General features: G+C 41.9%; 2 protein-coding genes across 22 annotated transcripts in view; one reads left to right on the forward strand and one right to left on the reverse strand.

The window, feature by feature from the left end:
- CHP1 (calcineurin like EF-hand protein 1) overlaps nucleotides 1-13,319 on the reverse strand; it is a 38,487-nt gene extending 25,168 nt beyond the window's left edge. Inside the window, exons 1-2 of the mRNA XM_038407400.2 lie at nucleotides 12,943-13,319; nucleotides 3,147-3,219 (exon numbers count right to left, since the gene is read on the reverse strand). Coding sequence (XP_038263328.1) covers nucleotides 3,147-3,219; nucleotides 12,943-13,237 — 368 coding nt within the window. The 5' untranslated portion in view covers nucleotides 13,238-13,319. The remainder of the gene's footprint in view (nucleotides 1-3,146; nucleotides 3,220-12,942) is intronic.
- The window catches only part of EXD1 (exonuclease 3'-5' domain containing 1), a 40,668-nt gene continuing 31,056 nt past the window's right edge, over nucleotides 13,302-22,913 (forward strand). For 5 of the 21 annotated variants that reach the window (XM_043517491.1, XM_043517492.1, XM_043517501.1 and 2 more), the window contains exons 1-5: nucleotides 13,540-13,969; nucleotides 14,467-14,705; nucleotides 15,773-15,841; nucleotides 18,229-18,286; nucleotides 22,687-22,817. In XM_043517491.1, the coding sequence (XP_043373426.1) occupies nucleotides 14,573-14,705; nucleotides 15,773-15,841; nucleotides 18,229-18,286; nucleotides 22,687-22,817 (391 nt within the window). In that variant the 5' untranslated portion in view covers nucleotides 13,540-13,969; nucleotides 14,467-14,572. The other 16 variants (XM_043517493.1, XM_038408062.2, XM_038408060.2 and 13 more) reach the window with 14 other exon arrangements.

Raw genomic sequence — 22,913 nt, forward strand, 5'->3', positions numbered from 1 at the left:
GTGCATTCTCATTATCATGAAAGAAACTTACAAATAGATATTTTGTTACAAAACTGCATTCAAAAACAATGCAAAACTTTAGCGCCTACAAGTCCACTCAGTCCTATTTCTTGTTCAGCCAATCACTAAGACAAACAAGTTTCAGAGTAGCAGCTTATGCTCAAATAAATTTGTTAGTCTAAGGTGCCACAAGTTCTCCTTTTCTTTTTTTTTTTTAAGACAAAAAGTCTGTTTACATTTATGGGAGATAATGCCGCCAACTTCTTATTTAAAAGAAAGTGAGAACAGGCATTCGCATGGGACTTTTGTAGCTGGCATTGCAAGGTATTTACATACCAGATATGATAAACATTCATATGCCCCTTCATGCTTTGGCCACCATTCTAGAGGACATGCTTCCATGCTGATGACGCTTGTTAAAAAAATGTGTTAATTAAATTTGTGACTAAACTCCTTGGGGGAGAATTGTACATCTCTGGCTCTATTTTACCCGCATTCTGCCATATATTTAATGTTATAGTAGTCTCAGATGACTACTCAGCATATGTTGTTCATCTTACAAACGAAAACTTTCATTGCAGATTTGACAAAATGCAAAGGTACCAATGTGAGATTTCTAAAGATAGCTACAGCACTCAACCCAAGGTTAAGAATCTGAAGTGCCTTCCAAAATCCGAGAGTGATGAGGTGGGGAGCTTACTTTCAGAAGTCTTCAAAGAGCAACACTCCAGTGCAGAAACTACAGAACCCAGACCACCAAAAAGAAAATCAAACTTCTGCTGGTGGCATCTGACTCATGAATGAACATGCATCGGTTCGCACTGCTTTGAATTGTTATCGAGCAGAACCAGTCATCAGCATGGATGCATGTCCTCTGGAATGGTGGTTGAAGCATGAAGGGACACAAGGCATATAAATATCTTGCGACACCGGCTACAATTGTGCTATGCGAACACCTGTTCTTACTTTTAGGTGACATTGTGAACAAGAAATAGGACTGAGTGGACTTGTAGGCTTTAAAGTTTCACATTGTTTTATTTTTGAATGCAGGGTTGGTTTTGTTTTTTAAAAAAAATTCTACATTTATAAGTTCCTTTCATGATAAAGAGATTGCACTACAGTACTTGTATTAAGTGAACTGAAAAAATGTTAATTTTTACAGTGCAATATTTGTAATCAAAATATAAAGTGAGCACTGTACACACTCTATTCTGTGTTGTAATTGAAATCAGTATATCTGAAAATGTAGACATCAAAAATATTTAAATGGTATTCTATTGTTTAACAGTGTGATTCATTACAATTAATTTTTTTAATTGCTTGACAGCCCAATAGCAAAATGTTTTAGCTAGAAGTTTAGCATTTCTTGACCCCAAATCTGTCTAAGAGCATTGAGTAAGTGGCAGAAAGTTTCAAAACTCAGGATAAGTGGAAGATACAACTATGGAAGCTGCCGTTTTGTGGGTTCTCATGCTGCAGATATTAGTGTTGAAGAAAAAAAAGTCTTGCTGAGGCTTTGGGGAATCAATACTTTAAGCCTAACAATGTTTTAAAAGATGTAAGAAAACTGCAACTGACTTATGAACTCTTCTAGCTACACGGAGATGCAATGTGAATAATTTCTGTAGGAAAAAAAATCTGCACAGCATCATAAGTGTGCACAATTTTACACAAACATTAGAGCCTACAGGACTTCCTCCCTCCATTTATGTTAGGTATTTAAACAAGAACAGTCCCTGCTCCAGAGAGCTTACAATCTAAATGGTCAAGACTCAGCTGAGCATAGAAAACAGCTGCAGAGGGGTAGGTAGAGGGATAACAAGGGTGGCCAAATACAAGGTTGCATATATTAATTGGGATGCTTTTTTAAAAGGTAAGTGAACAAGAGATATTAGTGACTCAGCAACAGGTTACTTGTCCCACTGCCATTAGGCCATTAACATGGGCAGAGGCGAGTCTTAAGTATTTGAGGGAAGATCAAAGTGGTGGCTATGAAAATTGGTTTGGAAGAAGCCTTTTGGTAGGGTTGGGCATTTAACTGGTCAAAAAAAATAATTGTTAACTGACAGTCAAACATTGATCAAATATAAGTACTGTCAAATGTGGTCAAATATTTTAAATTACTAATTTATTAGAAAAGTAACAAAAAAGTAAGGCTTTATGGTCTCCAATATGCACAGCCATGGATAGACATTTATGCCTAATTACAAAGTTACTTAACTAGGTTATTTAACTCAGAAAATTGAGTCCTGCAGCAGCAGAAGGAAAAACAGCAGGAAGGGAGGGATCTCTCTACTCCCCTCACTAGCACAGAGCTTTTAATACGATCAGCAAGGTCTAGCCGAGGACCCAGGTGGAACAGGAGGATTACAAATGGCATGTTTGTTGAGGGAGAGAACTGGATGTTTATTTACATAGTCATTTAATGCAGAGTTGTTTGCTTAATGAGGGTGGAAGAGAACAGTTGTGATGCATTTGAGAAGGAATAGGCTTAATGACTGTGCAGATTTTCTTGGTTTTGGGAAAGAGGTTTAGTGACTGAACTTTTCTTCCCTCCTCAGCTCCCTTCTGAGTTAATTTCTGTGCATCTAGTCAGTTTAGATCAGATTTTAAACTCTCAGGAGCAGGGATGGTACCTTTAAACTTGTTTAATGGTGGTTTACAAAGCACATTTGTATTCAAACAAACGCTGAAGGCTTGGTATTCAAACAAACATGCAATGTTTGAGAAAATTCCAGACAACCAAGATGCTCAACTTCCTATTAGTTCATCTTTTTCCCAACAGCATGTAGTAAGTAAGTGATCAAGACATTTAAGTAGGCTGGCTAACAAATATTACCATAATGAAATCAAAAAGGTAGGCCATCACCAATATCAGGGCATTCTTCCTGGATTATCTGACATTTGACCAGCCAATTAACTGGCTTGTCAAGCTTACCTTTTGGTATAATTTTTTAAGATATCTGACTTTTGTCGACATTGATTTTTATATGCATTTTAAAACACTGGTTTATTGTGCTTTAATTGTAACTGTCTGTTGCTCTCCAAATTCCTAGCTGCTTTATAAACATTTAATATATAAATTTAAAAACTGATTTTAAGCATTGGATTGGATTATCACAATATGAGTGGTAGAAAGTACCTACCTAAGAGTCCCATTCTCTCCTTTGTCTAGGCTGGTGAACCGACTGTACAGACGAGTGATCTGACTGTGGGAAACTGGAGGGAAAAAAGGAAAATTAGACAAGTCAGTTAAACAATAACCCCATCTCCAGATTGGTTCAGTATACTGAACCAGTCATCTGCAAATAGACAGATGAAAACACTAAAGCACTGGCAAGCTTGTCAGAAGTCTGAGCCACTGCCCCTTCCCACCTTCCCCAATAGCAGGGAATAATTCTGGGGTTCTCCCATGAAATCAAAAGAGTAGAGGCCAGTGCTGTACATCTGTAAGTGGGATCAGATTATTTTTTTGTTAAAGACCACAAACTATCACTGAAGTTTTCAACCCTGGCAATCTGCTTAGTTTACATTTTTCAGGCTAAATATTTAATGATAGCCAAGTTCAACCCCAATATGTCTTTCCTCACCCCTAAATTGTCAGAATCCACAATCAAAAGCCTTTCATGCCCCAAAAGTCAGTTCTGTTCACTGTATCCACCCCTTCGCAAATCCCCACTCAGGTTTGAAGAGTGGAAGTTTGCATTTTTATAAAATTACATTGATACAGATTACACTTATAATTTGCTTTCAAATTTACATTCTAAATTCATACAATGTGAATATCCTTCAATAGCATATTTTGTATTGCTAAATAAACCAAAGCTCTCATCTCTTCCATATTTCTGATGAGCAAAACATTTTAAAATCTTGCTTACAGTTACGGTAGTTCCTCTAGAAAGCTAGCTGGGCATGCAAAGGAAAAAAGGCAATGAAGAATACATCAAACCTACTTGCCTCCTCCTGCAAAAGTCTACCTGAATCTGAATGCAACTAGTTTCCAGGGTTCCTTGCTGTACTTGTTTCCATCTCCACAACCCATTCAAATTAAATTAAAGACAGATCACGCAAAGGAACTCAGTTTTGAGAGAGCAGAGCAATAAAGCTTTCAGATCAGAAAGTTCAAGGGAGCCTACATGCAGACAAGACAAACATTACATACCCAACAAGTCTACAATTAGTGGTAAAAATGCCAAATTCAAAACAAACTACTCAAATCAGCCCAGGTTTTGGAGGCAACAACTGATATGGTGCTGCTGAAGATATTGTCTAATATCTTACCAAAGACTCTAGTGAGGGAGTTCTTTCTGTGGATTCTGGAGTCCTGATCCCCCAAGTCAACAGGCAGGTCTGCACTGGCAGTATGGCTCATGCCTTGTTAGGTATTTCAGATGTGTACCAATTTAAACAAACCTAGAGCAGGGGTTTCCTAAATCCTGATGTTTAGTCTACAGCCCTCTATAAAACTTAGTTATAAAAGTGACATTAAGGACAACTGTACACTACAAAATTAAGTGAAGCTACTTATGTCAACGTACAGCCACCACAATAATTCAGTTGGTTTTACACCTCCATGTTACACTTCTTGTGTTGGCAGTGTACTATAAGGATAGTTTTGTCTTTATGGTCCCCACTTTTCTATTGTGTGTATGTCTGATCTAGGTCTGGTTCTTCCATTGTTTCCATCTGTTACATAATTAATTTTGCTAGGTGTAAATCAAATGGTGGTAGGGTATGATTGGTTAAAGAATTTTAAAGAACGGTTAACCAATCATTTTACTAAAATATTGGTAAAGGTATAGCTAAGCAGGACTCAAGTTTCACAATAAAAACTGTGGTCCAAGAAGGAGACCAGCAAAGGGAACAGGAGGAGGAGGAGGAAAGACCTGGAAGAAGAACTCACCTCTCAGATACAGCCTAAGATCAGAGCTGCTAAGAATCCTCTGCACAACCAATCATGACATGCAGCAACCAGAATCCAAATGAGACTGGCCTTGCGTGGCTAACAGGGAAAGTCAGGATTGGTGAGCATAGCATTGTATGCTTAGCATGTGTATTTAGCTTGGTCATTATTAATAAACAGAGGATAAGGATATTACTGTGTAAAGCTTTCACTGATAAAGGTCCTGAAAACCTGCAAAGAGTACACCTTGAACGCTAGGAACTGGGTAAAGGTGGGTGCCCCTAGAGCAGCGGTGGACAACCTGCACACAGCCCGTCAGGTAATCTGCTGGCAGGCCACAAGACTGTTTACGTTGACTGTTCGCAGGCATGGCTGCCTGCAGCTCCAAGTGGCCGTGATGCACCATTTCCAGCCAATGGGAGCTGTGGGAAGTGGTGGCCTGCACATCCCTGCAGCCCACGCCGCTTCCTGCAGCTTCCGTTGGCCAGGAACGGCAAACCACAGCCACTGGGAGCTGCGGGCGGCTGTACCTACAGATGGTCAGTGTAAACAAACTCTTGTAGCCCACCAGCAGATTACCCTGAGGGGCTGCAGGTTGCCCACCACTACCCTAGAGCGCGCATGTAACAGAATTTTTGCAGCTAACAGTGCATCCTCACCAAGACCACTTTCACAATGCCCCACACAGGCAGTTAAATCAGTGCAATTGTTTCTGATAGGCAGCAACAGTTGCTGTAAGCAATGCAGTATCTACATTGACACTGCATTGACCTAACCACATCAACTTAAGGGCTATGCCTTTTGGAGGTGGAGTTATTAAGTCAGTGTAGTGGGCAAGTTACATCGGTGGGAGCTACATTTTATTGTAGATTAGTGATACTCAGATCTCAGTGGTTTAGGAGCCAAATTAACAAACATTACCCAAGAGAGCCACAATAGTGTGAATTCATTTTTTCATTTACTATTGTTTTTATATACATCTTATTCCCACAGCAAAATGACTTACAATGTTGACCAATTGTAGAATACTTGGTCAAAGCATCCTGATTAGTTAACTGTTTTATCATGTGCTGCAAAAAGCTTCAGGGGACACATTAAAGAGATACTCAGACTGAGGCTTAGGAGCCGCAAGTATCACTCATTTAGACACTTGTCAACCTGACTCTATAGTGTAGACCAGGCCTTAGTGTGCTAATTTGGTACCATGCCAACTCAGTTGTTTTAAGAGCCGATAAATAGGGTTACTAATTGCAAAGGTTTATTCTTACTTGAATAGGTTGCACAGCAGGTATCAAGTCTGTATGACTGGGACACAATAACTGAATTCTTTTATCAGGCTTGTTCTTTCACTAAGTTATTTGTTTAAACTCTGCTGTTCCCTTCTCTAGGATGGGCTGCCAACAGCAGTTTGCTCAATACTTCCTTGACAATCTTGTCTTAGTGTGGGTTGGGCAATATGACAATTCCAAATAATGCAAGCACATAGCAAATTGGCTCTGGTCTTTCAAAGATTGAAGTTCATTGCATTATAGACCAGCTGATAGGTCCCAGAGCTTCAAATACTTACCAGATGCATACTTTTGAGTAGAGTTAAGTGATGGGGAAGAGGGATGCACCACCATCTAAGTCTAGGCCAGTGTCCAGAATTGGAAGCCACTGGAAAGGAGGAAGGTGCCAGGATTTCCACTCAGGAATCATCTCTGAACAATGATCAGGTATTCCATCTTTTGGATCACCTCCCAACTAGTAGAAGCTTGATAAATTTGAAAACTGTACTTACTACTAGAGAGGGCATTGTCTTCTCCCCACTGAGAATCTCATGACTGCTGCAAAGGGGAAGCAATTCAGGGCTAATTGTGCTAATATGTTTCTCTCTCAACTTCTCTTTTTGGTCCTCCCCACAGAGGCACTGACTTTGAGTTCCTGAAGGGGGCTCGATCCCTGCTCCACCCTAGGCCCCACCCCTTCCCAAGCTCCCACCCCACCTCTTACCACCCCCAGTCCACCCCCCTCTTTCCATCCCTGTTCCTCCCCTCCCCCACCAGCACCTCCTGAACACAACTAAACAGTGGATCACGAGTGGGTGGGAGGTGCTGCGGAGAGAAGGTGAGTAGCTGATAAGTGGGTGGGTGCTGAACTCCCACTATTTTTTTTTTTCCTATGGTGCTCCAGCCATTGAGCTCCCACAGAGTCAGAGCCTATGCTTAAGGCTGTGAGTTATGGACATCACGGATTCCGTGACTTTCTGTGACTTCTGCAGTGGCCAGTGCAATTGGCCCAGGAGCTACCTAGATAGCTCAGGCAGCCCCTGGGCCAGCCGCACCAGCTGCTGCTGGGGCAGTTTTCAGCCACTGCGTCCCCCTGCGTCCCAGCAGCAGCAGGAGAGGGGGCTCAGGGCTCGGGCACAGTAGGGGGTAAGGGCTCTAGGTGGCGCTTACCTTGGGGGGCTCCTGGAAAGCGGTGACATGTCCCTTTCCTCAGCTCCTAGCTCCGCCTGCTGCCTCCACCCGCAGGCACTGCCCCTGCAGCTCCCATTGGCCACGGAGCCATCTGGCAGAGCAAGCGCTTGGGATAGAGGCAGCGCATGGAGCCAGCTGGCCACGCCCTAGGGGGGAAGCTGAGGAGCCAGGTAGGGAGCCTGCCCCCCCCCCAACACTAGCAGGGGTCCTGCCTCCCCCACCTCAAAGTTTTAGTAGTACAAATTATGGACTGGTCAAGGGGAGGTAAATTTTTGTTTACTGCCTGTGACCCGTTCATGACTTTTACTAAAAAAACCTGTGACTAAAAAGAGCCTTACCTTTGCTCCCCCATAAAAATCTGCCGTGCTCAACTCTGCTGTCCTCAGCATTCTTGAATGGCAGTGTGAGAATGACAAGATTCTTGGCATTTTCACTACTATCCACAAAATTCTGAAAGGCAACAGTGAAACTGATTCAAGTTGTGTTAATTTCACTTTGATTTTAGCTTTACCAAGCAGCAGCAGCGGCAGTCCTTGAGCAATCTGCAGCCTCAGGAAGATAACATTCCCTACTTTAGTCATCCTTATTCATTAAATCACTTGTAAAATTTAAATTGTACATACTTTGGGGTAGAAACGGTCTTGGTTTTTCCATTAAGCACTTACGGTGCCCCACTGTATGCTATCACTTGCATACGTTTACATTTGTTTCATGTTTGGAAAGTTCCTTGCAATCAAGAATCCACTTGAATTTTTCTATTAAAAATTAAATTTTACACACATCTACAAACTCTTGCACTCTCTTCAGGGAAATCTCTCCCCCCCCCCGCCCTGTAGCCTGAAAACTGCTTTTAAACACCCTGATTAGGACTACTACAATAATCCTTTTGGTGCACTTACATTTAATATTTCTGCATCACATGCTTTTAAGAGACTTATAGTACAGATGTATCATCAAATAAAAGTGTATTTTGAGAACTTATGTTTTCCGTGTAATTCATTATGTTTTGAGAACTTGCGTTTTCCATGTAATCAGATATTTCCATGTATATTTCCATGTAATCAGAGTTTCCCTGATTAGTTCTCTTTTGTGATCTTGTACATACATGCCTAACTTGGTCTGTAATCCCCTCCCACTGCACATAGACACAAAGAAAGGGGACAGATCAATAGTAATCTGATTAGTCATGAAACAAGATTATATGATCAAAAAATTCAATGAGACAGGTCACAGGTAGGGCAACAGATATTCTATGATAGAGATGTACTCTAAATGTTTAGGTGCATTACTTCAGCGCAAGGGGAAAAGGGTGTGACCTAATAGTTCAAGTACTGTAACATTCCTATGTCTATTCAAGGACCTGTAAAAACCGAACGTCAACAAGCAACATTTTCCAAACCTGGCATCATTCCAGACTTCTCCCCTATTTCTTACACTGGCTACTGAAATGTGCACTTCAGGGAGGTTCTTAAGATAGTCTTGAAAAAGTTCCCAGCAAATTTCTAAGTTGATCACAGTGAACTAAGGGGGAGGGGACGGGGGAGGAAACAGCAGGACTGTAAAATGCCATGCAAGATCTTAGCATGGTACTACCACTACCTTGGACTAAGAATTCAGAGAGCTAAAGTCCAGAAGTTACTGTGGTTACACAAGAATCTACTGATGATTACTTGTCAAATAGCGGGTTTTAAGGAACATTAACCCATTTTCCTTCTTGAAACCCTTAACTATACAGGTATAGCAGAATCACTATTATGCACAGACTGAATCTCAGACTGTCAGCACAGAATCTAAGTATGAAACAATCCAAAACTTGAACCCAAGTTTTAAATTCAATAATGGGAGGAAATAAAAAGCATTCTGCCACAAAGGTCTTTTCTATCCACTCCAGGTACAAAAGCCAATATGGAGTACTGTATAGCTATTAATACTATCAGCTGTGGCTTTGCATTGCCTGCAGGGGTCCACTTTCAGTGGTGGGAAAGACAAAGGTCACCCACAATTGAGAGAACTCCACAGGCAAGGATCCGCCAATAGACAATGTTTAAACCAAATGCCCTTTCCATTTACTTCCTCCTATCCAACAGAAACTGGAGAAAATGCAGTTCAGTAAAATGGAGACAGATGAGTATAGAGTCCTCAGAGTAATTAATAGTGTTACCATTTCTCAAGTTGGAGATTTAGTCACAACATTATGTTCTGCTTTAGCTGGTTTCAGAGTAGCAGCCGTGTTAGTCTGTATCCACAAAAAGAAAAGGAGTACTCGTGGCACCTTAGAGACTAACAAATTTATTAATGTGCCACAAGTACTCCTTTTCTTTTTGCTTTAGCTGGGTTCACTTTAAGAACTATTTAGCGGAGGGAGTATCAGGAGCACCAAGCTTCTAAGAATTGGTGGATGTTACAGAACCTTCAGAATGACCCATAGTCACAGCAATACTGTTTTTCCACCAAACTTTGTTCCAGGTACTTTCTGATCTGCTTTTTAACTGCTTTTTACTTGTGTAGACATGTACACCAGTGGAAAAGGGAAGTAAGGTGCTAACCTAATGGTGGAATTTTCCATCCACTGTGCAGACTACACAAGGTAGAGCAGAACAAGCTTCTAGTCCTAAAATTAAAGACTAGAAAGTTAAAGATTATTGAAGTGAGAAAAAAATGTATAGCCTGTGACAGTCCATACAAACATGAATCATTGTAAATTAATCTCACTGAGCAGAGTTTTATAAATCCTTAACAAAAATTAAATTCTAAAAATAGACATTAACATTTTAACTCAGACCGCAAACACCAGAATCTGAAATTTAAGTTGCAAACCACAAATATAAGTCCCACACTAAAAAAAAAAGTTAAGTGAAGCATTTAAGGGTAATCAGGGCAGGAACTCTCCTAATACCAATGCTGTCACTTAAATACTCAGTCTCTACACATACTCTAAATCGGGGTAGCCAACCTGAGCCTGAGAAGGAGCAGGAATTTACCAAAATGTACATTGCCAAAGAGCCACAATAATACAGCAGTAGCCCCTCCCCCCTGAACACCTCCCACCCACCAGCAGCCCTGCCAAACAGCATCTCCCAGTTCGTGGCATGCAGGAGGTTGGGGGGGGGCGAAGGCATGGGGGCAGGGCTTGTGGTAGAGCCAGGGGTTGAGCAGTGAGCACCCCCTGGCACACTGGAAGTTGGCACCTGTAGCTCCAGCCCCAGAGTTGGTGCCTATACAAGGAGCCACATGTTGGCCACTCCTGTTCTAAATGTTCATAAACCAGGCCCACTGCTCAGTAATGATTCTCCAATATTAGCTGAAATATTAACAGCATAATGTACCAAGTATCAGGAGCCTGTTGGAAAATCATTCCCAAGCATTTGCTAGTGGTACTGGGATTAGCTAACATTTGGACTATCTAGAGGCCGACAGTTTAAGTTAAACCTTTGCTTGTTTTTAAGGTTCCTCTTTTTTAGTGAGAGATGTCTGAATACACATGCAATGATCAGCTGGGCAGAGCAAATTCCAGCTGACATTGTGCAGGGGGCTGCAGGTAATAAAGATCTATGGCTGTTGATGAATCCAACAAGCATGGAAATACTCTAAGTGCTCAATCTACTTGTGTCAGGAATATGTATGTGGTGGAAATGCATCTTTCTGGAAGATATTGGGAGAGATACAATATCCTCACAGAGGCAAAAAACAAGAGATAGGGAAACATTTAATTTGGAAAGATCTTAATTCTTTGCAGGGGCTGAAGTAAGACGATACAAGAAAAAAAAAAAAGATTTCTTAATTCTAGGGAAAGTGAATGATTGTGGTTCTCAGAGCTGCAACAATCATGTCTAGTACATAAACACTCAATTTTACCAAGACAGTTTTATTTACTAATACATGGACGATTAGTGACACCACTCATATTTTGCCCAGATTCTGTATTTATGGAAAGGCAATGTTCAACAATTAGAGGATGAGGTAGGTTATACAGAGCACAGTTTTACTACAACAGTTCTTAAAATGCTCCCTCTGCATTCATAGTACAAGGATTTTCAAACTTTTCTGTTGTTGACCACATCCGCAAGTCTCATGGATCACCTCTCTTGCATACAGGGTGCTTTCAACATCCCCTCTTATTTGCAATCATAACATCCCTAATGCAACTATGCAATCACTTCAACAGCAAAGTAATACTAGGAAGGCATTTACTGTATTTTTAGCCTTTTTTAAAGCAGTTTAGTAGCTGGAAACAATGAAAACCAGAAACATGCAATAAGCCAGCTCTCCAATGACTACCAGAAAGTACCCCATCAATTTATATTTTGGTAAATACAAAAGTAGATTGACTATTGTCTTCTTCTCCCTTCGCACCTCAGGCATTGCGAATGCCAAAACATCTGTATCTTCTAATGTCCATAGTAACAGCTCCTGTGCTTCCTACCTTCCACTCTATAGCACTGTTGCAGGGGACAGTGAGTGTTGTACTCCTAATATTCACTCAATAGCAATAGCAGTCCCTATTCAGCACTTACATGTTCCCTGAGCTACAGCACAGAATCAGAGCTTTGTTCCCAGCTCCCTGACAGTCTCTACCTTCTATTGTGCCATGCAGATCTCCACCACACCGGAGAATCTGTCTTGCTGGTTTAGGCCTATCAGGTTAGGAACTCTGCTAGCACTAGGAGTTAAACAATGGCGGATATTAGCACAGTTTTACCTAGGAGGCAGGTAGGACCTTTGCAAAGGTAACTGATTTTGACGAGAAGTGCTGCATTGCTTCCACCCTTTGTAATAACTGGTTTCAGAGTAGCAGCCGTGTTAGTCTGTACCCCTAAAAAGAACAGGAGTACTTGTAGCACCTTAGAGACTGACAAATTTGTTGAGCATAAGCTTTCGAGAGCTACCAATTAATTGGGCTGTAGCTCACAAAAGCTTATGCTCTAATAAATTTGTTAGTCTCTAAGGTGCCACAAGTCCTCCTGTTCTTTCCACCTGCGTGTTCCTCCTTTACTAACATCAAATAATGGGGGCAGGGGGTACAGATCGGGGGGTGTAAAGGCCTCCGATCCGCTAGAGCAAAGCCCCAGAATCCTATAGTGATGGTCGGCCCCTTTTGCTGGGATCGCATCCCCCATCGCGAGGGGCTCACGCGGGCCGGTGAGTCACATCCCTCTTCCCTCCAGGGAGGCTCGTTCCCGGGACGGAGGGAATGACCAGGGCAGAAGGGACGGGGCCACGCAGAGAACACCAGTGCACAGGCGAGCGAGCGGCCCCCGCCTGGCCGGAGCGGGAAGGGAGAGGGCCCCCCGGCGGCCCAGCCCAGGGGCTAGCAGCACGGCCGGAGCAGGGGACTGTGCTTGCCCCGGCACCCAGAAGCTGCTGAAGCCGGCAGACGGGCCCGCACTACGCTCGCAGCATGGAAGCGGCGCTCGGGTTCCCAATGGCCCCGACCCCCGGGCCTGAGTTCAGGTGACCACCAGCCCGAGGCTTCGCCGGCGCCGCAGCGCCCCGGCTGTGGGGCAGAGACCGGCCGGCCGCTCCCGTCCCGGCTCGCCCAGCCCAAGCCCGCAAAGCCCCGGCCGGCAGCCCGCTACTCACAGCCCGTCTCCTTCTTGATCTCCTCGATCTCCTCGTCCCGCAGCAGCGAGGATGCTCGTGAGCCCATCTCCGGCCGCCGCCTCTGGCCGCAGGGGAGCGGGGCAGTGGCAGCCGCGGCGCCGCGCAGAGAATGGGGGGAAAGGTAATGGCGGGCTCGGCCAATCAGCGGCGGCGTGCGGGCCCCGGTCGCGGCGACCGGACACCGATGCGGCTGGACGCCTATAAAGAGGGGAGAGACACCGCGGCGCTTCCTCTTATCAACCCGGCCGCGGGGGGTGGAGCGCCCCTCCCGCATCACGCTGTAGCCCCGCCCCGCCCCGCAGCTCCCCGCCTCTCACAGAGGAGAGCTCATCAGCGCCTGCGCGGAGCGGCTCCTATCTTCCCTCTCGCTAACGGTCACACTTAGGGCTGTTTAACGTCATCACGAGAGGCCCTAAAAGCGCGGCCCTTGAAAACTACTACTCCCAGCATTCTGCGTTCCGCGTTGCACTGATTACTCGCCGCAAGGTGCGCTTTGTACTCTGGGAGTTGTAGTCCCCACCATGGCTCTAATGCCACGCTAGGAGCAGGGAGCTTGTACGTTCTGAGGTGGCCGCCGCCCTGCCCGCGCTACCTACTAGCGAGTAGCTCCGTACGGGTCTGGAGGACTTGGTAGTGGGGAGGGAACTTGGGAGCTGCCCCTGTGGGATCCGAGCACCTGGGGTGATTCCTTGCCCCATACAGTGACCTTAGTGGTGACCTATCCACAGGGCTGTCTCCAGGTTCCCCCTCTCTGGGAAGAGCTGCCCTGGGGACCCCAGTGCGAGCCCTGCCTGCCTGCCCTGCCCCCGGGTGCGGGCTAAGGGGCTCCCCACACGCACTGTCACTCCAACTTGGTGAGCTGCGACTCAAGGTCGCTCCTAAGGGCGGCGTTGAGGTCACAGAAAGGAGCCCCAGCGTGGGGCGAGTTAGTGCGCTGCACAGTAGGCAGTACTGGCTGGCAGAGAGGAGGCTTTGGTCTGGCAAACCAGTAGAGATGTCCGTAAAGGTTGGGAACCGCTGCCTAGCTGATAGGTGCAGAGAAGCCGTTATACAGGGACCAAACAGTGCATTGACTGTATTTGCTTTTTAGTGAATGGACCTGCTTAATCTTAACTGTTAACAGGTCCCATTTAGGAGACAAACTCCTGATCTGTTCAGCAAAATTTCTGAGATTGTTATGCTTTTCTACAGTCATAATAATTTCAATCCTGTAGTTTGCAAAGGGTCTTCAGATTTTGGCATTTATGCTCCATTTGACTGGGAAGCCTACAATGCTGGGTTTTAGAGCTAAATGTAATTTCTTCTATTACCATTACTCCATGTATGCAGTTGGTTGACAAATGCAGTGCCTGTGTGTGTATAGGTTTATGAATTATTGCATGCTGGGGTGCTTTCCTCCTCAGTCTGCAGCTTTATTCTACTGGAGGCTGAGTGTCACAGCTGGAGGGTATTAAAATGATTCTGGCTCTGTCTTTTCATTTTTCTTCTTGGATTGTCCTGCAGAGGTCCTAAGAAAAGCAAATCTTTTTACAGAGGAGTTCTCCTTTTCATTTTCTACTCTGCTTTGAGAACCAGACTATATGGGGAGCTAGTTTGGGGATATACCAGCATGGATCCGAGCAGCGATTACCAGTTCCTCAATGAGATTCTGGGAAAAGCAGTGAAAATCACCTTGAAATGTGGCATCTTCCAGGGAATATTGCAGCATGTGGATTCCAGCAGAAGTATCGTTCTGAGCAGAGGTTTAACTCTTTGTCACCTAAATTAATGTAGTTTTTCAAATTCTGGGGGGGAATGGGGGAGTTTACGAAGGTGTATTTACATATTCTAGATTGGATAGGGTAGGGGCTCATTGGCATACTATATCATATGTTGGAAGGGTGTGTGGGTTGGAACGTCATATCCCACATTGGAAAGAGAACATTGTTTCCCACAAGAGGAGGAATAGATTCATGTGATAGATATACAATTTTTGATGTGCCAGGACTGAACAGAGTGTTTGTTCTATACCGTTCTCTGGTCTTTTCTGAGACTATTTAGACTGAGTAGATGGAGGGCATTGCTTGCCCAAATTCTGAATGTAGTGAACAAATCTGAGATTCTGTTTATTTTAAAAGATATCTGGGATTTTAAGTGAAATAGAGGCATAATCTACCTTCAGGATTTATCTTGAACAAATTAAATCTGCATGTAGTCCTCATTTCAAGAGAGTTAGTAGGAACAGGAGAGGGTTCTGATGTACTTATGCCTTGCTCAGCAATAATTATGTGTAACTGGAATTTGTGCCACTCAAATTACTCAATGGCTGACTTTCACCGATGACTCCAGAATAATTAATCTTCAGCCATTCAGAAACTAACTAGAACTAGGCTGCTCAGTCTTTCATGCGGACTGCACCTACTGCTGATTGTACCAGACACAGACTAACCTTCCATTGATTTCAGAGGGACATAGTTGTACTCATGCAATGAAAAACAAGCAGCGGAAGAGTGAACACTCTTACTTAATGTAGCGTTACAAAGGATGTGGGCCCAGCTATGCTCACAGCTTTGGGATTGCAAAAGAATAGCTGAGCCGAGAATTTGCCCTGTTGTGTCCACCAGACACTTGCATACAACAGTCTCATTGTTTTTTTGTATTAGTTTTACTCAATACAGTAATTTTAAATTGTTGATTTAGTGCTGTTGCCAATTGTCATTAGCGAAGAGTTTTCTGGCCTTATTTGGTGTGTAATCAGTTATTACCTTTATTTTTATTGCAGAGCTCAATGTTTCTGTTTATTTATCTACCTATCTTTTAATTATTTCAGTGACGAACTTGGAAACAGGCAGAAGCATGCCAGGTGTGAAGATGTTTTTTGGTTATGAAATTGTGAATGGTGAGAACTTCCTTTGTTCTGCAAGGGTGAGGTTCATGGGTACTATCACATGTTTAGCACTTTTGTTTCTCTTTTCTAATGATGGGCCCTATTCAGGACTTCTTACTTAGATAAAAGTCCCATTTTAGTCATTGAGAGTTTTGGCTGAGTAACTCCTAAGTAAGGAGAGGAAGGATGCTCCAGTGGTAAGGGACCTAGTCTAGGACTTAGAAGATCTGAATTCAAGTCCCTGCTGTGATGTTGGGCAAGTCATTAACCTCTCTGTGCCTCAGTTTCTCCAGCTGTAAAATGGGGATAATACTACTACTTTTCCTCATAGGGATGTTGTGAGGATAGATGCATTAAAGATTGTGATGTGCTCAGATGCTACAGTAATCAGGGAGGGCCATGTAAGTATCTTTAGGCTTTGTCTACACTAGCACTTTTGTGGGCAAAAGTTTTGTAGTTCAAAAAAACAAAACTGAAAAAGATTCAGTGAGAAGTTTCTTGTTTAGATTTTCACTTTCCCCTAGAGTGTTTAAGCCAAATGCAATAGAATTGTGATAAAAATGAAACTGATTATAACAAATGAAACTGACTACAATAAAACTTTATAATCCAAGTGTTAAGTAATTAAAAACTGGAAGCATTTTAAAGGGACTCATTAAGACATAATAATTTGAACAGCACAGAACTCTCTCTTCAATATTTCATTAAACTGTGCATTCTGTAAAACACACACAAAATAGCTGATGTTTTCCTGTCTTTCAAAGATTTAATAGTAGATGTTATAATGAAGTCTCTTATTACTATGATTTAAAGGGATACTGTCACCTTAAAAATCACTCTTCTGTCTGAAAATGTACTTAAAATAATAGATAAAACCTAAGATTACTATAGCTGAGAGGTCAGGGGGGGAAATATTTCCTGTTCATCTTTCCCCACTCCCCCTTAGTTTATTTACCTTTTGCATATAACAGCACTTAGCATATCATCAATTTTGGTCTTTTCCCTATATAACGAGTCAGTTTTCCCATTCATTTGTTTTGGGTCTGTCACATAGCAATATAGGTGAGAAGAACATTTTTAAAAAATAGGAAATTTTGATTATGCAACAATAAAATCGGCAGGGAAGTAGTATCCAAAACTGCAAAAATTATAAAATGGGGATAGTAGTACTTGATCATCAGTCTCAAAGGGAGTTGTTAGGATTAGTTAATGTTTATAGAATTCTTGAACATATAAAGTGCTTTATGGGGCTGATCCAAAGTCCATTACAGTCAATATAAAGATTGCCATTGTTTTAAATCTTGGATCAGATCCTTTAATTTAAACTATTTTAACGCTTTTTTTTAAAAATTGACAATATTTCAAGTTGATGGTCTCTCCTTAAGTATTTGTATAAAGTATGCTATATTACGTTGGTTAGTATGCTGTGCCAAATTATACTGATTAATATGCTCTGAAATACTGAGTTCATTAAAACTAGGCAAAATAAATGATCAAAGTACATTTTGTTAGCCTTGTGTTTATGTCTTGTTCACTTAGTTCATTAATTCATGGCAACAGCTTGTGGAAAGGCTGTGTTGGGCCTCTGCTTGTCTTTTTCCCCAGATCCAAAAAGACAGAGAAGTCAGAGCATTCTGTTCTCAGACACAGAAGAATTTTACTGATGAAGCAAACTATGGAGTCAAACTATCTAAAATAACTTTATTTTGAAGCAAAGGAGTACTTGTGGCACCTTAGAGACTAACAAATTTATTAGAGCATAAGCTTTCGTGAGCTACAGCTCACTTCATCGGATGCACCGATGCACTCTGAAACCTGTTTATTTTGAAGCCACTCCCACAGATAAAGAATTTATGTGCAGCATGCTACTCTGAAGCCTTTTTAAAGCTTCATTTGGGATAGCCATTGTGAATTTTTTAGAAATGTCCCTAGTGTAGACAGGCCTCTCTGTCTCTGTGTACTGCTGACACTCTCAGTTTTGCATTGGGGGCAAGGAGATGGAAGGCAGCTCTCAGAGTGATCTATGTACTGTACATCCTTGCCTCCTTCTTCAGGTTATCACATTTACAACAAAATTTAATCTGTAAACTGGTGGTGCAATATTGGCCTTATGCAGGGCCATATAGGTTTCAGTAGAGATGCTGCAGCATCAGCTGGGTTCAAGTTAAATGCCACTGGTGTAAAATATTTCTATTGCATGCTATTGCCTTTGATATCTGATCTATGATTACTTTTTACAATGAATGCCCCTTTTTTCACTATGCCCTGCCATGACTGTGTTCCACACTGGTCAGTACTAGTTCTGGCTCATCTTCAATTTCTTGGGGATTAAATGTAGTTCTTAGTCAATGAGTTGCTGATGTTAGAGCTGTAACAGAAGTTGTTGGTTTGTATTACAGTGGAATTGCTGGAGGAACTGGAACAAGATGCAGCAAGAGGAGCTGCAATTCCCATCAGGTATGTTGGAAGGGACTTATCTTTCATGACTGGAAAAAGAATGTACCTATTAGAATAGCCAACAAATGGATGGAAAATCTTATGAGTGTAAGGTTAAGTGACACCAAGATTGTGTTGAACGGTTCTAAGAGGGAGTGGGTAAGGAGATGGCTGGGGTGTTTCCATTACTGAAAAGACTCTTCTAAGATGTTCTTCTTTTCTCCAAAAATGAATAATTTGTTTGGTTTGTTTGATAATTAACTCGTGGTTTCCAGGGAATATTTCTCACAAAAAACCCTTCCTCCACAGCCAAACAGTTGTACAGGGGAAGCTACATTTCAAACCTTATCAAATGTAGGTAAATGTGACATCTGGAAGCTGGCACAGGTGTGGATTTGTACATAAAACTCTTGAATTTCTGCTCAGAGTTGCATCTCCAACGCAAATTGTGTTAGGTTACTTGGTTTTCAAGTATTTCTCAAGGCCATATTTGAAACTATTTAATTTCCCTCATAAGGGAAATGGGAATTGACTGGCTTTTGCTAACCGATCCCTTAAACTGCAGTTTGCAAGGTGAATACCGTTCTGTTTAGCAGCAATCTTTTATATGTACAAAAAGTTGAACTTAGTCTTTTAACAAAACTTATTCCTGTATTCATCAATACTTTAAAGAGAAGCTTTTTGATAAATGATCCTTTATGTCTTTAGGGGCTTGTCTCTTGTACTGCTTTAATTATACTGGTGTAAAAACAGATATTGTTCAAGAGGTATAACCCCCTAGTGTGGATGCAGTTATAATGGTGTAACCACGCTTATAGCGATATAGCTTATAAACACCAAGGATTGTACTGATATAAGTATTTTGGTATAAAAGCATACTCCTAACCAAGGTAGTGAAATCGTCCATAAAACTGTGTAGCTCAGTCGTAAGCCAGGTGCTTCAGAATTCCTTGAAAATATGGGTAAGATCTGATGAGAAACAGTCAAATGAAAGTGACAAGTTTTTAAAGTGCTTTTATACAAATGCTAGAAGTCTAAATAATAAGATGTGTGAACTAGAGGGCTTCGTATTAAATGAGGATAGTGGTATAATAGGCATCACAGAAACTTGGTGGAATGAGAATAATCAATGGGACACAGTAATACCAGGGTACAAAATATATCAGAAGGACAGAACAGGTCGTGCAGAACAGGGGAGTGGTACTCTATGTGAAAGAAAGCGTAGAATCAAATGAAGTAAAAACCTTAAATGAACAAAACTGTGCCATAGAACTTCTATGGAAAGTAATTCCATGTTCTAATGATAAAAATATAGCAGTAGGGATATATTACCGACAACTTGACCAGGATGGTGATAGTGACTGTGAAATGCTCAGGGAGATTAGAGAGGCTATACAAATAAAAAAACTCAATAATAATGCGGGATTTCAACTATCCCCATATTGACTGGGTACATGGCACCTCAGGACAGGATGCAGAGATAAAGTTTCTTGACACCTTAAATGACTGCTTCTTGGAGCAGCTAGTCCTGGAACTCACACGAGGAGAGGCAGTTCTTGATTTAGTCCTAAGTGCAGCACAGGATCTGGTCCAAGAGGTGAATATAGCTGGATTGCTTGGTAATAGTAACCATAATATAATTAAATTTAACATCCCTATGGCAGGGGAAACACCACAGCAGCCCAACACTGTAGCATTTAATTTCCGAAAGGGAGACTACACAAAAATAAGAAAGTTAGTTAAACAGAAATTAAAAGGTACAATGCCAAAAGTGAAATCCCTGCAAGCTGCATGGAAACTTTTTAAAGACATCATAATAGAAGCTCAACTTAAATGTATACCCCAAATTAAAAAAACACAGTAAGAGAACCAAAAAAGTGCCACCGTGGCTATACAACAAAATAAAAGAAGCAAAGAGACAAAAAGACATCTTTTAAAAAGTGGAAGTTAAATCCTAGTGGGAAAAATAGAAGGAGCATAAACTCTGGCAAATGAAGTGTAAAAATATAATTAGGAAGGCCAAAAAAGAATTTGAAGTACAGTTAGCCAAACACTCAAAAAGTAATAGCAACAATTTTCTTTGAGTACATCAGAAGCAGGAAGCCTGCTAACCAGCCAATGAAACCACTGGACGATTGAGATACTAAGGGAGCACTCAAAGACGATAAGACCATTGTGGCGAAACTAAATGAATTCTTTGCATCAGACTTCACTGTTGAGGATGTGAGGGAAATTCCCAAACCTGAGCCATTCTTTTAAGGTGACAAATCTGAGGAACTGTTGCAGATTGAGGTGTCATTAGAGGAGGTTTGGGACAAATTTATTAACTAAACAGTAAAAAGTCACCAGGATCAGATAATATTCACCCAAGAGTTCTGAAGGAACCCAAATGTGAACTTGCAGAGCTACTAACTGTAGTTTCAGAGGAGCAGCCGTGTTAGTCTGTATCCGCAAAAAGAAAAGGAGTACTTGTGGCTCTCTAAGGTGCCACAAGTACTCCTTTTCTTTTAACTGTAGTTTGTAACCTATCATTTAAATCAGTTTCTGTACCAAATGACTAGAGGATAGCTAATGTAATTCCATTTTTTAAAAAGGGCTCCAGAAGTGATCCCGGCAATTAATTACAGGCCAGGCAAACTGGTTGAAACTATAATAAAGAACAGAATTGTCAGACACATAGATAAACATAATTTGTTGGGGGAAGAATTTTTTGTAAAGGGAAATCATGCCTCACCAATCTACTAGAATTCTTTGAGGGGGACAACAAGCATGTGGACAAGGGGGATCCAGTGTATATAGTGTACTTAAATTTTCAGAAAGCCTTTGACAAGGTCCCTCATCAAAGGCTCCTAAGCAAAGTAAGCTGTCATGGGATAAGAGGGAAGGTCAGATCGGTAACTCATTAAAATATAGGGAAAAAAGGGTAGGAATAAATGGTCAGTTTTCAGAATGGAAAGCGGTAAATAATGGTGTCCCCCGGGGTTTGTACTGGGACTAGTCCTATTCAACATATTCATAAATTATCTGGAAAAGGGGGTAAATAGTGAGGTGGCAAAATTTTCAGATGATACAAAACTACTCAAGATAGGCAAGTCCCAAGCAGACTGTAAAGAGCAACAAAAGGATCTCACAAAATTGGGTGGCTGGCCAACAAAATGGTAGATGAAATTCGATGTTGATAAATGCAAAGTAATGCACACTGGAAAACATCATCCCAACCATACATATAAAATGAGGTCTAAATTAGCTGTTGCCACTCAAGAAAGAGATTTTGGAGTTATTATGGATAGTTCTCTGAAAACATCCACTCAATGTGCAGTGGCAGTTAAAACAGCAAACAGAATGTTGGGAATCATTAAGAAAGGGATAGATAATAAGACAGAAAATATCATATTGCCTCTATATAAATGCACGGTATGCCCACATCTTGGAGATGTGGTCGCCCCATCTCAAAAAAGATACATTGGAATTGGAAAAGGTTCAGAAAAGGGCAACAAAAATGATTAGGGGTATGGAATGGCTTCTGTATGAGGCGAGATTAATAAGACTGGGACTTTTCAGCTTGAAAAAGAGATGACTAAGGAAGGATATGATTGAGGTCTATAAAATCATGACTGGTGTGGAGAAAGTAAATAAGAAAGTGTTATTTACTCCTTCTCATAACACAAGAACTAGGAGTCACCAAATGAAATGAATAGGCAGCAGGTTTAAAACAAACAAAAGGAAGTATTTCTTCACACAATGCACAGTCAGTCTGTGGAACTTTTTGCCAGAGGATGTTGTGAAGGCCAAGACTATAACAGGGTTCAAAATAGAACTAGATAAGTTCATGGATGATGGATCCATCAATGGCTATTAGCCAGGATGGGCAGGGATGGTGTCCCTAGCCTCTGTTTGCCAGAAACTAGGAATGGGTGACAGGGGATGGATCATTTGATGATTACCTGTTCTGATCATTCCCTCTTGGGCACCTAGCATTGGCCACTGTTGGAAGACAGAATACTGGGCTAGATGGACCTTTGGTCTGACCCAGTATGGCAGTTCTTATGTTCTTATGTCTGCATCTTGGGAACCTTCCTCTCCCTGTCAGGGCCTTCATCACCAACCTCCTCAGTGGACCTCTTTTCTGCTTGGTTTTTGCCTTTTGGCTTCTTTACATTTGCCCTCTGAAATAAATATCCAATAAACAAAGCAAACTTTTAGTTAAGAGACGGCCCAGAAGCTCTCAGGAAACATGTGAATGTTGACTAGGAAGCTATTACGATATGTGGGTAAGCTCACCACATGGCTGTATGTAAGTGTAGGATACTGGATGAAAGTCAAACAATGCCTTACAACATAAACTTGATAATATGTTGTATGTCCCAATGTGTGTTCACTGCAGCGCTGTCTGTGATATCTTACACTGTCGTCTTGTGCAGGGACAGTCTAGTTACTGGAGGAACTGGAATGGAGAGGGGAGAACCAGCAGAGCCCAGCCCACAGAGTTCTACTTGCATTTCCCCAAAGAGCCGGGTCACCACCTTGAGTAACTTAAAATATACCCTGGCAGGTAACTGTGATATTAGGAATGCAAGTTCAGTCTTTCTGCAAGCCAAACACTTAGTATGCGACACAAGCTCCTTTCCCAGGTTCTATACCCTTTTCA

Source organism: Dermochelys coriacea, chromosome 6 (genome assembly GCF_009764565.3).
Source record: "Dermochelys coriacea isolate rDerCor1 chromosome 6, rDerCor1.pri.v4, whole genome shotgun sequence".
In the NCBI taxonomy this organism is placed as follows: domain Eukaryota; kingdom Metazoa; phylum Chordata; order Testudines; family Dermochelyidae; genus Dermochelys; species Dermochelys coriacea.